Source organism: Peromyscus eremicus, chromosome 19, assembly GCF_949786415.1.
Source record: "Peromyscus eremicus chromosome 19, PerEre_H2_v1, whole genome shotgun sequence".
Taxonomy (NCBI): Eukaryota; Metazoa; Chordata; class Mammalia; order Rodentia; family Cricetidae; genus Peromyscus; species Peromyscus eremicus.
In genome coordinates, this window is record NC_081435.1 from 53,360,318 (window position 1) to 53,376,873 (window position 16,556).

Below are 16,556 nucleotides of genomic sequence, written 5' to 3' on the forward strand. Positions count from 1 at the left end.
GGTTAGCAGCTTTATTATGGGTGTTGAGTCCACAGCAGCAGTGTGATGCTTGGGGTGGAGGTGGTTACATGCGGGGGCTGTTCTCAGGTGGGTGGGTTTTTGTAAGTGGCTGTTATAGCCGGCAGGTTGCTTTACATGCCCTCCATTTTGCTGTTTGAATGCTTGATGCCATTTGGAAAAAGGAAATCACATCTACAGGCCTTGTTCCTGTGGGTGACTTCTCAAGAGACATTTCATGTCAGGCTCACTCTTGGAGTGTTTGTATTCTGTTTCTTGGGTGCATGTGTTGGAGATAGTGTGTTGCTGGGGATGTGTCATTGTTTGTCTGGTCCACCAGTAAAAATACAGGGACCTCAAATATATATAGTTTGCCCCAAGGTAAGGAGATCACCAGGAGAAAAGTTCCTGCAACTTTCCCAGCTGTGTGTGTAACGGTTGAACTTGTATTTGTCTCTTCCTCAACAGTCTTAGTGGCCTTTAGATCTGTCCCTGGAGTGGTAATATGATGAGAACGTGCATCTCATCAAGCATGCATGACCTTTTATAGATTGTGTAAGAAAACAGTTAAGTACTTGAATAAAGTGTGAAAGACGGATCTTAGAGAGCAGTAGGGCAGGTTGAAGAGAGGAACAGTATGGTGAATACTGAAGAGCGAGGAGTCCAGGGCGTATACCTTCTAGTCCTCCAGGCCATTGCCCATCACGGGGTTCCCGAACCAGCCTCAGCCTGTTCCCTTTTGACTCCTTTCTTTTTCCTGCTTTTCCCCCCTCCTTTCTGTTTTCCTTCTCTTCTTGGCTGCTGGCCCTTACTTCTGCAGGAAGGGCCAGATCCAATGAATCTGTTACTTCCTGGGGTCCTGAGCTAGTGAGTGCCAGAACTGAGCCCACACATTCTGTTACAAATCTATCTTTGGCCTCTGGTGTATGGCTTGTTCATTCTTTAGCATTTATGATGTAAAGATGTGTGACACATTGCCTGTCCTCAGGATGACAGAGGACAGGACAAGTGTACACACAGTGGCTATACCAGAAAGTTACAGAGCCCCAAAGTGGAACTGTCCAAGTTCAGAGGTGGGGGACCCCCTGTCCCCACTCTTTTTCCTCTGCCAGTGCGTTTCCTAAAGAAAGACTCCAGCACTGCATCTCTATAATGGCTTGACTTGATCTTTTTTCCTCTAAACCCCCTCCGTCCTACCCCAGAATACCCTGTATTCTTTTTCAATACAGTAGGTAAGCTAGAGTTAAAAATGGATGGAATTACTTCCTTAGAGATTAAAAAGAAGACAATCCCAGATGAACTTAGTGAACACCTGTGGTAGGTTTATGTGGCATTTCATTCTTCTGTGGATAAAGTTTGAAATCTGTAGTTGTTTTTATTGTACTCTTCAGTTAGTGTAGCATCCCAAAGCTGATGGTGACTGAAGTGATCAGATTGTGCTAGTAGAGTTAAATGTTATCAAGATGAAAATATTTGGAGAAGTAGCTTTTTATGAAAACTGGGATGGATCTGGTGATAAATGGCTTTTTTGGGTGTTACACTAAATGGATTTTCTGTGCTACTCTGCTGAGATCTATTGGTGAAATTATTAAGGCCACTCCACGTAGTTAAAAGGAGATTTATTTAATGGCGTAACTTACAAATTAAGGGATAGGTAGGTCGCGGGGAAGGTGTACCGCAGTCCAGCGGTGTTCTCTGGAGCTCTGCTTGGCCCACCTCCACCATCCAGGGTCCTGGAACAGAGTGAGAGTGCAGCCCATCCAGATCTCAGGTCCACGTGCCTCTCTTGGCCCTGCCTTGTAGGTGTGACAGTTGCCAAAGTCTCAATGGAGGTTAGAACTTCCAAATCAAAGCTGGAATGGCTACCCACTACAGAGATCTGCTGGTGATCCTGTGCATACTCTGGAGCACATCCCTTTGCATCTGTGATTGTGTTAGTTTACACTTAACTTTCTGGCTGTCACTGACTCACATTTCTGTGGTTATACAAGGTGGAGTTGCTGTTGTGAACACTTGGTAATCAGCCTGTGTTAGTTGAACTGACTTCATTATTAGTGTTAATTGCTGATGAGATTTTTTTCCCTTCCTTTAACAGAACATCTGATCAAATTCATGACCATGGGGGATATGAAGACCCCAGACTTTGATGACCTCTTGGCAGCATTTGATATACCAGATATGGTCGATCCCAAAGCAGCGATTGAGTCTGGACACGATGACCATGAAAGCCACATTAAGCAGAACGCTCATGTGGATGACGACTCTCATACCCCATCTTCCTCAGATGTTGGCGTGAGTGTGATTGTGAAGAATGTTCGGAACATCGACTCCTCTGAGGGAGCTGAAAAAGACGGCCACAATTCCACAGGCAACGGCCTACATAACGGGTTTCTCACAGCACCTTCTCTTGACAGCTATGGTAAGGAGGGAGCGAAGTCCTTGAAAGGAGACACACCTACCTCAGAGGTGACTCTTAAAGACCCAGCGTTCAGCCAGTTCAGCCCTATCTCCAGTGCTGAAGAGTTTGATGATGACGAGAAAATAGAGGTGGATGACCCACCCGAGAAGGAGGAGACACAGTCCACTTTCAGATCAAATGTACTGACTGGCTCAGCTCCCCAGCAGGACTACGAGAAGCTAAAGTCTCTTGGAGGGGAAAACACAGGCAAGACTGGAATCTCTACATCAGGCCATGCAGAGAAAAACAAAGTCAAAAGAGAGACAGAAACAAATTCCATAGCCCTGAGTGTTTACGAGCCTTTTAAGGTCAGAAAAACAGAAGATAAGTTGAAGGAGACCTCCGAGAAGATGCTTGAAAACAGGGTCCTTGATGGGAAGCTGAGCTCTGAGAAGGACAGCACCCTCGCTGCCGTCACATCTTCCAAAGCCAAGTCGGCCTCCAAGCTGTCTTCGTGCATCGCGGCCATCGCAGCCCTGAGTGCTAAGAAGGCTGCTTCCGATTCCTGCAAAGAACCTGTGGCCAACTCAAGGGAAGCTTCTCCTTTACCAAAGGAAGTGAACGACAGTCCCAAAGCTGCCGACAAGTCTCCTGAGTCCCAGAATCTCATTGATGGCACCAAGAAAGCCTCCCTGAAGCCATCAGATAGTCCCAGGAGCATATCCAGTGAGAACAGCAGCAAAGGATCCCCATCTTCTCCTGTGGGGTCTACCCCAGCAATCCCCAAAGTCCGTATCAAGACCATCAAGACATCTTCTGGGGAGATCAAGAGGACAGTGACTAGAGTGTTGCCAGAAGTGGACCTGGACGCTGGGAAGAAGCCTTCGGAGCAGGCGGCCTCTGTGATGGCATCTGTGACGTCACTTCTCTCGTCTTCAGCATCAGCCGCTGTCCTTTCCTCTCCCCCCAGGGCCCCTCTGCAGACGGCCATGGTGACCAGTGCAGTTTCCTCTGCAGAGCTGACCCCGAAACAGGTCACCATCAAGCCCGTGGCTACTGCTTTCCTTCCTGTGTCTGCTGTCAAGACGGCAGGGTCTCAAGTCATCAACCTGAAGCTCGCTAACAACACGACAGTGAAAGCCACAGTCATATCTGCTGCCTCTGTTCAGAGTGCCAGCAGTGCCATCATCAAAGCTGCCAATGCCATCCAGCAGCAAACCGTCGTGGTGCCAGCATCCAGCCTGGCCAATGCCAAACTCGTGCCAAAGACTGTGCACCTTGCCAACCTTAACCTTCTGCCTCAGGGTGCCCAGGCCACCTCTGAACTCCGCCAAGTGCTAACCAAACCTCAGCAACAAATAAAGCAGGCAATAATCAATGCAGCGGCCTCACAGCCACCTAAAAAGGTGTCTCGAGTCCAGGTGGTGTCATCTTTGCAGAGTTCTGTGGTGGAGGCTTTCAACAAGGTGCTGAGCAGTGTCAATCCAGTCCCTGTTTACATCCCCAACCTCAGTCCTCCCGCCAATGCAGGGATCACGTTGCCGATGCGGGGGTATAAGTGCTTGGAGTGCGGGGACTCCTTTGCCCTGGAGAAGAGCCTGACCCAGCACTATGACAGGCGGAGTGTGCGCATCGAAGTAACGTGCAACCATTGTACAAAGAACCTTGTTTTTTACAACAAATGCAGCCTCCTTTCCCATGCCCGAGGGCATAAGGAGAAAGGCGTGGTGATGCAGTGCTCCCACTTAATTCTCAAACCAGTCCCAGCAGACCAGATGATAGTGTCTCCGTCCAGCAATACTCCTTCTTCTACTCTGCAGAGCTCTGTGGGAGCTGGCACACACACTGTAACAAAAATCCAGTCTGGCATAACTGGGGCGGTTATTTCAGCGCCCCCAAGCACACCCATCAGCCCAGCTATGCCCCTAGATGAAGATCCCTCCAAGCTCTGTAGACACAGTCTCAAATGTTTGGAGTGTAATGAAGTCTTCCAGGATGAGACATCTCTGGCTACACACTTCCAGCATGCAGCAGATACAAGTGGACAAGTAGAGTATCATTTAAATTTGGGTGTTTCGGTGATGAGTCTGTAGCCACGAGTGCTCCATCAGATACCTTGAATATGGTGTGGCAGCACAGTTGCCTGGAGGTGTGTGTGTGTGTATGTGTGTATGTGTGTATGAGTGTATGTGTGCGCAAGCAAGCTTGGGGAAGGCAAAGGATTGTTTTCATAGGATAGGTGCAGTGTTGAAATACAAGGGTGATTCTGTTAGCCAGGGTAGGAAGGGTGTGCTCTGGTTGAATTAAGTAATTGTTCAGGCATTGGAATATAGTGAAGTCTGAGATTTACTGTAAATGTAGAGGGTCAGTCCATCGTATTAAGTGTTTATAGTTTGGATTACATTGGCATGGTATGAGTTTTTACTCACGGTTTTAGAATTTTGACAGTTACTGGTATATATAACACTGAAATGATTTATAAACACATCTACTGGGGACCGACTCTAAGGCACGTTTGCTTAGGGAGTATGGTTCAAAAGCGTGTTCAGTAATGTTCATGGCAGTGGGTTTTAACTATAAACTGCAAACCATCTGGCCCAGTAAACCTTTGTGTCTTTGCAGCTTTTTTGAGATAAAGTACAGGCTGCTGTTGGTGAAATACATTTTATAATTTGCATCAACTCCTTGTCTTTCTCATTTACTTTCTCCATGAAGCAACATTTGCCTACTATATAGCCTCATAGCGAGCATTCCTAACATGCTGAGTGAAATAATTCCCAAGTAGAGAGAACATGGTATATATATAGTTGGGTGGGAAAAGTTGTATGGCTCGAAGTGGGGGGGTGGTGGTGGCTAGGTTGAGCTCCCGTCTGAGGCATCTCAAACTCCTTGTCATGGAGGTCCAGTGGTAGGTGGGCTTCCCTGTGTTTCCCCCAGTATTTTGTTACCTTGGAACCCTGTGCTGTGGTCAGAAGCCTGATATTACTGTCTGTGTAGTTCTTCAATGTCAACTGCTGACTTAAACCATTTGTAGCATTGTGAGTTTAGGCAAAGAAAGATGATAATACCTGTTTTGTTGTTGTTTTGTATTTCCCCACTCTGTGTTTTCTGTCTGGTTGAAGTAGAAGCAATGCATTTTGACCACATTTTTGTAGGTTGGGTGTTTCATGTATCCCGGAAGAGGGTGAGTTGCCATCCATACCAGCTGTTGCTCTCAGAGAACGACCTAGTGATGATAGTTGGGTTCTGTCCATGCACACACCCCTATCTTGTCACCAATTCCCCCTAAGGGCAGTCTTCCCTCGTCATGAAAATAAAAGCCCCAAAGCCATTTCCTGAGTGGTTTGTGCTGTTGTCTGTCAGTGGGCAGGGAGTGGTGGGCTGGGTCCTGGCCCAGAGTTTGCACGCTGTCATGGTTGTGGGTTCTTAGCTCGGAGCCTCCGTCAGTCAGTTAGGTCATTTCTTCGGGACCTGGAAGGACACAGGTGGAGTAGCATCCCGTGCTGCCCAGCTTTTGTTCTCAGACAAAAATTTTCAGGATTGACATTCGGGATAGGGTCAAACAGAGGTAAAGGACTCTGCCCTGAGAAGAGATGTCTCCTGTTACTCGGTCATCATTTTCTTGTGTTTTGCTGGGACAAGTAAAACCTGCTGATGATGTACATCACCTGCAATCCAAGGGAATGAGTCATGGCAGCTGTACATTAAGTAAAACATCTATACTCTTTCTCCAGTTCTGCCAGGCCTGCCAGGCCACCCACCCAGCTCTTACTAAATAAAAACCAGGGGGTGTTTCTGTAGTAAGCCTTTGCTAGCTGTCGAACCAGATCTTCAGGGCTGGTGTCTCAGCGCTGCCCTGCGTTAAACTCTCCTCCTGGCACTCATTCCTTGTCTTGTGCCAATCATGGTCCACAAGACCTCGGGTCTCCTGTGATGCACAAACAGCTGGTCAGCAGCTGGGTCCCGGGCTAGCTTTGCAAGGAATGGCTCTTCTCCTTGCGTCTAGTTTGAGCCACGTGGAGAGTTTTCTGAACCTGGAAAAACACTATGGCCTTATAATGTAGGGGGCGCTCGGGTGGCCCTCCACCAGCACCTCCATAGCAGCAGAAGGCAGGGCTGCAGTATTCAAGAAGGGATCATAGTTTGTATCCGTCGTTAACCTTGACAGCCACGGGAATTTTAGTCTCAGTTCAGGAACTACCTACCTATTGAAATAGTATCCTCTTTGAGAATGGTACCTCAAATTCTTTTTCTTAGAAGTTTTGGATGTTGAATCAGGATACCTCTAGTATCAAAAGCTTTTGCAAGCCAATTTCCTGTTCTCTGCTGTGTCCATGGATTCAAAACCTACTTTCGGTTTCCATTTTCCCATGAATCTCCACACTCCGGGTTACTCCTTGGTGGATTAAGAAACAGGGTTTCTGCACAGTTGTAGAAACTCCCTTGTGCTCATGTCCTAGCATGCCCTCTGGAGCAGGTTCCCAGTGCCATCAAAGTCTGTGCTCCCAGCTCTTGGCTCCCTCGAGATGGGTGGGCCCCAGTGTTGGGTCGTTAGTCCTGGGGTGACCCTGCTGGCTCTGTTAGATTCTGAAGGTTTGAAGGTGGCCTCAGGGGCCCTTGACCAGCAAGGCAGCTTTTCAGTTTGGGTTAGCTGGGCCTGGAGAAGGGCCACTGTTTCATTGGTAGCAGGGTCTTATTTCTTTTATTATTTCGAGATAATTGTAGATTCACGTAAGAAATCAGAGAAGTTCTGTGCGTGCCCTTCATTCAGTTCCTGATGGTAACAGCTCACCCACAAAATCGTAGAACAGTAGTATCACAGTCAAGACACTGACATCAGCTGGTCAGGCAGCACAATAACTCTCCCCTCATGAGATGAGCTCCCACTGCTACTCCGCTGTGTTCCAGCCCTGCCTGGCAACGGCTGCCTGTTTGGATTTCGATAATTTTGCCAAGTCACAAACATTGAAATAAGGAAGCCATGCGGTATGTAAGTGGATTGGCCTTTTTCACTCAGCCCAGCTCCCTGGAAATGCATCTAGGTTGTTGCCTGTATCTGTACAGATGCTCTTTGGCTTAGGATGATGAGTTTTGTTCTCATAAGTAAACCCATCATAAGCTGAAAGTCTAAGAAGATGTCCAAGACAAGACCAAGTATCCTAGCTTTGAAACACTGTGGAGTGTCAGCTGTTGGCCTTTGTGACTGTGTGGTTCTGTGGCCGCTGTTGGCCTTTGTGACTGTGTGGTTCTGTGGCCGCTGTTGGCCTTTGTGACTGTGTGGTTCTGTGGCCGCTGTTGGCTTTTGTGACTGTGTGGTTCTGTGGCCGCTGTTGGCTTTTGTGACTGTGTGGTTCTGTGGCCGCTGTTGGCTTTTGTGACTGTGTGGTTCTGTGGCCGCTGTTGGCCTTTGTGACTGTGTGGTTCTGTGGCTGACTGCCCAGCACTGAACAGACTGTAGCTTGAGCCTGGGGAAGGTCAGGATTCCAAGTGTGCTTTTTCTGGGTGTATTACTTTCCCACGTCAATATTCTGAGCCAATCACAGCTAGCTTGGGACCCTCTGTAGCCCATTCTGGTTTATGGCTGTGTAGTAGTGTAAGCATGTGGTTGTACCATAGTTCTGTTTTTTTAATTACAAAAACGTTGGGTTGGAGAGAGGGCTTAGCAGTTAAGAGCACTTGCATAGGATCTTGATCTGCTTCTCAACCACATGGAGGCTCACATCTATTAACTCTAGTTCTAGGGCATCTGATGCCCTCTTCTGATCTCTGTGAGTACTGCACACATGTGCTCATATACACATGCATGCTGAACACTGATACACATTAAAGTTAAATATTTAAAAAATGGGCTCAGCAGTGGGTTGCACACGTCTTTAATCCCAGCATGGCAGAGGCAGAGGCAGGCGGAGCTCTGTGAGTTCAAGGCCAGTATGGTCTACAAAGCGAGTTCCAGGACAGCTAGGGCTGTTACACAGAGAAACTCTGTCTTGAAAGAAAAAAAAAAAGGGAAAAAATTTTAAAAGTGTGTTGTGTTCATGTGCATCTGTACGTGTGTTCATGTACATGTGTTTTCATGTGTGCACGTACATGTGTGTGCATGTGTGTACGTGTGTGTACATGTGTGTGTGCATGTGTGTACGTGTGTGTGCATGTGTGTGCCGTCAAGGGGTTGACATCATGTTTTCTTTTATTGCTCTCCACCTTATCGCTTAAACTTTTTTTTCAAACATTTATTTCTTTTGTATGTTGGAGTGCTTTGTGTACATATGTGTGTGTGTACCCCATGCATGCCTGGTACCCATGTGGGTGCTGGGGATTGAACCTAGGTCCACTGCAAGAGCAACAAGTGCTCTTAACCACTGAACCCTCTCTCCAGACCCTCCACCTGATACCTTGTATTTATTTTTTGAGGCTGGTTCTCTGTATGTAGCCCTGCCTGTCCTGGAACTTGCTATGTACACCATCTCGAACTCACAGAGATCCACCTGCCTCTGCCTCTTGAATGCAAGGATTAAAAACATGTGCCCCATGCTAGGCACCCTAAAGGTTTTTAGTTCTGTGTTTAACCTTTGTGTCTGTGATCCGCTTTGAGTGTCGGTAGGGGCTTGACTGTGTGGTGGGGTTCAGTTTTTGGCCCATGCAAGGCCCCTTCTCTGGTACCACATGTGGAAAGGCTGTCTTTCCTTCTGGGAACAGTGTGCACCTTTGTCCGATGTGCTTCTGATCCGTGTGTCCGTTCCTCTCCCCATGCACCCGGGTTTGCCGCTCATGGTGCATACTCTCATCAATAGAGTAGACGCTTCTTTCATGATTCTGCCTCTCTGCCAGGGTCACCTCATTTGCATCTACACAGAAATCATGTCAGCGCTATGATAGGAGATTTGTTAAAAGGAGTCTGAGGGGAGAATTGGCATCATGGCGTTCTGAGTCTTTGAGGCCCCAAACACAGCCTCACCCCATTTATTTAGGGCTTTAATTGCCTTGTGCTTTCCAGCATGTGAATTCTGTTCATGTTTTGATAGATTGCGGTTGCTTGATCAATTGATCAGTCAGTCAGTTGTTTGTGGTACTGGGAATGAAACTCGGAGGTCCCGATGTACTTGAAGTACATCCCCAGCTGAAATTTATTATTTTCAAACAATGTAATTTTGGTGTGCACAAATTCATTGATAGTACGTAGAGTGATGAATGTTGTTTATTATTGTGTATGTTGTGGTTCTCTTGAGCTTACTGGGTTCGGAGTTTGAGGGTTTCAGCTACTGATTTCCCAGGTATGGGAACAGCCACGCCCCATGGAGTGGGTGCACCTGGTCAAGCTGTGTGATCCTTTTGCTGTACTGTGATATTACTTTATTTATTTATGCCTTCACAAATTTATTTATTTATTTATTTATTTATTTATTTATTTATTTATTTATTTATTTATTGTTTTTTTGAGACAGGGTTTCTCTGTGTGGTTTTGGTGCCTGTCCTGGATCTCGCTCTGTATACCAGGCTGGCCTCGAACTCACAGAGATCTGCCTGCCTCTGCCTCCCAAGTGCTGGGATTAAAGGCTTGTGCCACCACTGCCCGGTGTGATGTTACTTTATTGAGATTCTTTTGCATCTATATTCATGTATGTTTACCACCCCCTGCCCTCTGCTGTCCTTGTCTGGCTTGGGGTAGGTTGCTCATAGCTTTGTAGAGTGAACTGAGAAGTTTCTTCTTCCCCTGTGTTCCATATGAGAGTGAGTAGAATTGGAGTTAGTGTCTCTTTAAATGCTTGGTAGGTTCTCCATTGAAACCGTCTGGGCCTGGAGATTTCTTTGGACACTTTCCATTCTCACAGGATTGGTGAAGGGGCTCCTGTTCCTCTTGCCTCCCCCTCTTCTGGCTGTATCTGGGCCGGGCCTTTGGCACAGTTTCAGGAGGTGGGAATTTGGCATGGCCTGGTAGCTACACTATTTCCTGGGGGCTTGGTACTCACTCACCTAGGTTTCTGTGCTGCCCCTGGCTGCTGCTTCCATGTTCTCTGGACACCAGAGAGCAGGCTTTGGGGTGTGGGGGGTGTGTGGGGGTGTTCTTCAGCTCCAGTCCACAGATGTGGATGCTCCCAGCCTGTTCTTTATCGCAGCTCCCTGGCCAGGCTGCTTTCTTGCTCTCTCCTTAGTCTGCCATAGTTGTTCTTTGTGCTCCATTTTCCTGGAAGCAGAAGTTGTTCCACTTTTCTTTTACCTTTTTTGTTTGTTTGTTTGTTTTGAGACAGATCTTGCTTTGTAGTCCAGGCTGGCCTTGAACTCAGGATCCCTTGCTCCCCGGTTCTGAGATTGCAGGCATGCACCAGCACATCTGCTCCCTGTCCCCTTTTGTTTTTGTGTTTTCGAGACAGGATCCCTCTGTTATGTAGCTTTGGCTGTCCTGGAACTCACTGTCCTTTCTTTAATGTGAGATCTGGAAGTGTTCACCTTCTGTTCCACCTGAGCCTTCCCAACAGCTCTTAGAGGTGAGACTAGGTTCTTGTTGGGACTATTTTTTAATTGTTTTTTGATTAGCACATAAAGAAATGAATTCACTGTGTGGCTTTTTCATGTACATCATTCTGAGTTGGGTCCCCATCCCCCCCCCCCCCCCCCCCCCCCAAGGCACAGTTTCTCTGTGTATCCCTGGCTGTCCTGGAACTCACTCTGTAGACCAGGCTGGCCTTGAACTCACAGAGATCCGCCTGCCTTTGCCTCCTGAGTGCTGGGATTAAAGGCGTGCGCCACCACTGCCTGGCACTCCGTTGTGTTTTTATTTATTCTTTGCTCGTTCTCCTCCTGTGCTGGCCCACTTCCTCCTGGCAGATGGCTCCCTTCTTCTTTCATGTCTTGCACATTCCATTTGGATTTTCTCTTTGACTGGCCATTCCCCACCCAGTGTCAGTTTCTTCCCGCTCAGCCCCATCTTTCAGAGGAGAGACAACTTCCTCTCTTCCCTCTCTCTCATGGCTTGTAAACGCCCCCCAGCCTTTCTCCTGAAACCTCAGCCATGCTGAGTAGCTCGGCCCTGGTTCCCCTCACTCTCTTTCTTCCCAGCGCTGGGGACGGAACCAGAGCCTCCTCCATGTTAGGAAGTCTCTCTACCCTGGTGCCACACCCTTTGCCACAGGTTTCCTTTCTTTTTATCTTTCCTCTTTTGCTTTTTGTCTCACGTGTATTTTCAGAACAGACCTTCCATTTCCTGTGCTTCTCTGAACCCAGCAAGGCTTTTTTCTGAGACTGCTGCTGTGGCTGGACTGGCCACAGCTCTCTCCACTGACTCCCGCTTCAGTGTTAAACCTTTGGGGACCGTGCCCATGTCACTTGGCTGACATTTGCTGAGTTTGTCTCTCTTGTCCTTCCCATGTTTTAGGAACGCTCTATAGGAAAATTACAGTCACCCCAGGGCAGCAGAACATCTCTGTTGGGAGCTGGCGCCATGTTCAGCCATGCCCCGGTAGTCTCTGGAAATAGCTGGCTTGCCATACAGAGCTTATACAGGCTTCTTTGCCTCACACTGCTCACGTCTGTGCCTGTGTCATGGGGTCTTACCATATGCTGACAGGTGATGTGGTCCAGGAATCCCAGCAGTTGCTTGGGTGGGTTCTGCACCTGAGGGAGAGGATAGTCTCTTCACTGCAGCATGGAACCAAGCAGTGTAACAGAAATGGAGCTGTGGGTAGGCTACACAACTTACTTATGCACTAACGTGCACTTGAGATACACACTTGTGCTCACGTCACACTCAGTCACACTCTTGCACTCATGCCCATTCACAGATTCACAATCCTTCTTGCACTTACACAGACTCATAAACTCACTTATGTATTCACAAACACTCACAGGCTACAGTTTGGGGCTCTTTTTCACTGTCTGATTCACTGTTTCACTGAAACAGCAAATACCTGTTTCAGGCGCCTTGAACAAGGCGGTGGGTAGAGAGGCCAGAGAAGCGCTCCTGCTGGTGAAATGTTCAAGTGCGGATATCTGCAGGTTTAGTAATTGATGCTGAGATGCCCTGGAATGCCACGCCTCACCTCTTAGTCAAACATGGCTAAATTTAGTCAACTGCAGGCTGGAAATGCATAGTGTGAGCTCTTAGTTGTGAAAACATCTTTTCTTTCTATAGGTTCCACATTAGCTGTAAAATCAGAGACTTAGCGGGCTCTTCGGTATACTCCTTTATTTGGCAATTGGAAACAACAGATGTCTAATTAGTGGCAGAGCTGGGACTTGGGGCAAGAGTTGTTCATTGCCAGCTCACTGTCTCTCCTTTATGTTGCTTCCCTAGGACACAGAAGCTTAGGACTTTCAGTGGGGACCTGAGGAGCCCAAGAGTAGACCCTTGGGCTCATAACTACCTTGGCCTCAGGAGTACAGCAGGTGAAGGAGGAGTGTCAACTTGGTCCTCACTTTCAGAAACTGATTACTCATTTCAGTTTCAAGAACTTTCTGGGCACTAACATCTTTCTTTTGAATACTTCAGTTACATTGTGTATATGGTGTTTGTTGTGTACCATGTGCATGCTTGGTGCCCACAGTGGTTGGAAGAGAACATAGGACCCCCTGGAACTGGAGCCACTAATGGTTGGTTGTAAGCGGACGTGGGAGCTTTTAACTGTTGAGCTACCTCTCCAGCCCCTCTGAGCAATTACAAAATTTATTGTGTGTTTTGGAGCTGGTGAGATGGCTCAGCAGAGAAATGTGCCTGTCACATCGAGCTGGAGGATCCAGTTTCATCCCTGGAACCTACATACTGGAAGGAGAGAGCCAGCCCCACAATTGTCTCTGGTCTCCACGTGAATGCCTCTGTTCCTCTGTCTGTGTGTGTGTGTGTGTGTGTGTGTGTGTGTGTGTGTGTGTATGTATGTTTGTGCACATGTGCACGCAGATGTAGCACCCCCTGGCCAGAACGCCCCTGGAGCTGGAGGTACGCTCGCTTGTGAGCTGCCCCTGATAGGGGTTCTGGGATCTGGTCCTCATCCAGAGCAGTGTGTGCTCTTAACTGCCGAGCCCTCTCCTCAGTCCGCTTTCTGGGAATCTTTCACCTGGCATCCTATACAACAAATTCTTTTGAACAGTATCTGCCTGTTCTCATTTCTAGATAAACTTCTCAAGAGCTTTCTTGGAGAAGTCGTGGAGCATCCCACCCACCCATCATCATCAGAAGACTAAGTTTCCTTTCCTCCACTCCTTTCCACCCTCTTCCCTGAGCACGTTGGAGACTAAACCCAAGGCCTGAGGCACACTAGGCAGGTGCCTCACGGCCGAGCTGTACTCACAGCCTTTGGCTTTTATTCTTAGACAGGCTCTTGCTGTTACCACGATGGCCTCGGACTCGTCACGATCCTCTTGCCCAAATGCAGGGACTACAGATGTGGGCCACTGGCTTTCAGCTGAGACTTTTGGCACTGCTCCCCAAACTGCTAACTTTGTCTTGTTTGAGCCAGTCCTGCCTCAGTTTACATGGTAGTGTCACCAGTTCTTAACAGATCTGTGTTCTCTAAAGTAATCGTGTGAGTAGTTTGTATGTGTCTGCCGTACAGCGTCCTGTGAATATCTTCATTTGCTCAGCCCTTGCTAGGGGCCCTGACTGTGGCAAGGGATTTGGAAGCGACTGTGTTAACTAACTAGCTCTGGGAACAAAGGGTTCATGCAGTCAGTCTGTGACACATGCTTTGTGTCACTCCCATTTAAGTGAGACCTGAAGTAAAGCTGTTTTCTCTTCTCTTCTAATTGTGAAACTGTGAAAGCCAGGAAAGAAACTGCTATGCTTTATTATGGCCATTAGAAACGTCGTCTTACTGTCGTGCAGTTTATGGAACTGTGTTAAAGGGCGCAGTAATTGACTTAGCATCTGGGCCCCACTGAGCTGCAGTGGTCTGGCTTTGGATCTAGTTGATTTACCAGTGAGTGGGTGCTTTGTGTAGTTAGTTGTATTCTCTAGCTTCTCTCGCCTTCCCCTTTTACTTTTCTCAGGCTGCATTTCTCCCTAAAAGAACAAATTGAAACAAAGAATTGTTTTTCTTGATGCCCAGGTAATTCCTCACTTATGCAAAGAGGGTGCTGAGTCCCACAGTCCAGCTTAACAGGACATCCGGCCCCACCCCCTCCTCCAGCCTGTGATGTTATGCCAGCTGTCAATTTTAGGCCTCTGGCTGCTGGCCCACAGGCTCAGGAAGGACTGTGACCTTTTCAGCTCCCCTTCCTAGTCATCTAGTGCTGCTTTACTATTGACAAGTAGAATTAATTGAAAAATCATTCCCTGAGCAAATGAAATTGCCCCAGAGAAGAAATTAGCCGCTTCACCTGAGCATCAAAACCGTTATGCACGTTCTGATGGCATTAAGCCTGATGTCCAGAGACATAAATCCATGTGCATGCAGTTCTTCTGTTTGTTCTCTGTGTGAGCCACACACCGCTGGGTTTGGCTGCTGCTTCTCCTACTGAGTTGCTGAGCAGCCTTAATTTGTGCCAATTAGGAGAACTTTCTTTGACTTAAACAAAAAGGGAGGGAAAGTCAGACCACAAAGAATCCGGATGCTCTCCTGTGCTCAGTGTGCCCTCTGAGCCCAGACAATGTGCATTTTGTCATGAATTTAGAGCATCCCAGAGAGCTGGTGGAATCCCCCCCTTGGTGCTGACGAAGCCCATCTCCATTGTCTGCAGCAAGGACAGTTATGCAATCTGGGGCCCCCTGCACAGTTCAGGAAACAGTGTCATCTGAGTTCAGAAACATGGGTACTGTGCAAGCATCAAGGAGAGAGAGTGCTTACGACCACAGTGGAGTGGAGGCGAGGCACGCACCAGTAAGCCAAGAGAGAAACCCTGGAGTAGTGTGGGGTGTGTGCACAGATGCGTGTGCACCTGTGTAAAATGAAGGTAAGATCCCTGCACATCCGCTGTGACCAGTGACACCATATCCTCCCTTTTCAAGAGCTCCAGGATCGATGCCTTTGGAGGCTGGAGTCCTTACACTTTCTTCTTTACTTCTGGGTGTGACGTGGGTGGGGAGCCTCATCTGGTGGCTGTGCTGGTTGGGAAAGAGGGGGTTGTGATAATGGTGATGGTGATGAGCATAATAAGTTGTGCATTTTATATGTATTGTAAAGAGCAACCACTCATTATTACTTCTTGATGGATGATAATGTTAAGGGCTTTTTTGTTTGTTTTGGTTTTAGCTTTTACTCAACACGTGCCCCTTGTTCTTCTAGATTTTCTTTTCTTTCGGCTTTGTGTTATTACAAAAGTAGTATGATCACGTTGTAGATATGGGAGAAGCTATGGGGAAAGAAAAACTAATTTCTTACCTTAACATAACCGGGTCATCTTCTTTGACATTCAGGTTTATTTGTTCATGTTTCTCAACTCTGTATTTTTTGTGGTTGTTCCATTCACATGACCCCATCCCACTCTTTCCACTGCCCCACCACCAGAGCCTGATTGAATCCTGGTTCTTGCCGTTAGCAGTGGGGCATAGAACATATTTCTTACGTCATTAAGTCTTATTTCCACCTCTGTAAAACGAAGGTATTATTGACTTCATAGATTATGAGAAATAAATGTTATGATGTGTTTAAATCTATATAAAATTCCTAATGTATTTAAAGGACTTAATTCACTGCTTGGCTCATGGTGAATTGAAACCAATCCGTATCTATATTTATATCTATATACATACATGAGTATGTGTGTGTATATACCTACGAATGTGTGCGTATGTGTATGTGTAGACATATATGTATAATGTTTTTTGACTTCTCTTAGAATTGAAAGTATGAGTTTTCTTTCCAGTGAGTGCACACTAAGATGCCGCCATGATTCTCAGGTGGGAAATGGCTTGTGGAGAAGGAGGAAGACTAGTTCATGGAGGAGTGATTGCCACTGACTGTACTGATAGCAGGCCCTTGTAACCAGTGACTGTTGACTGGTTGTGTTGTTGCATGCTTTAACCTTTGAAGGATGTGTTCCTAGGAGTGACGTCTTTTAGTGACCTTAACCTCATCAACACTGCCTGTAATGCTCTTATTTTGTGATTACAATAAACGTTTTATGGGATAAAACTTGTATTTTAGTCCTTTCAGGAGAAAAGCCAAGAGATAATTTTCTTTCTTTCTTACTTTCTTTTTGTTTTTTCGAGACAGGGTTTCACTATGTAGTTCTG

At 47.1% G+C, this 16,556-nt stretch overlaps 1 protein-coding gene across 2 annotated transcripts in view; it reads left to right on the top strand.

The window, feature by feature from the left end:
• The window catches only part of Znf532 (zinc finger protein 532), a 113,099-nt gene that overhangs the window by 45,077 nt on the left and 51,466 nt on the right, over positions 1 to 16,556 (top strand). For both annotated transcript variants that reach the window (XM_059246771.1, XM_059246770.1), the window contains one exon: positions 2,093 to 4,443. In XM_059246771.1, the coding sequence (XP_059102754.1) occupies positions 2,110 to 4,443 (2,334 nt within the window). In that variant the 5' untranslated portion in view covers positions 2,093 to 2,109. The remainder of the gene's footprint in view (positions 1 to 2,092; positions 4,444 to 16,556) is intronic.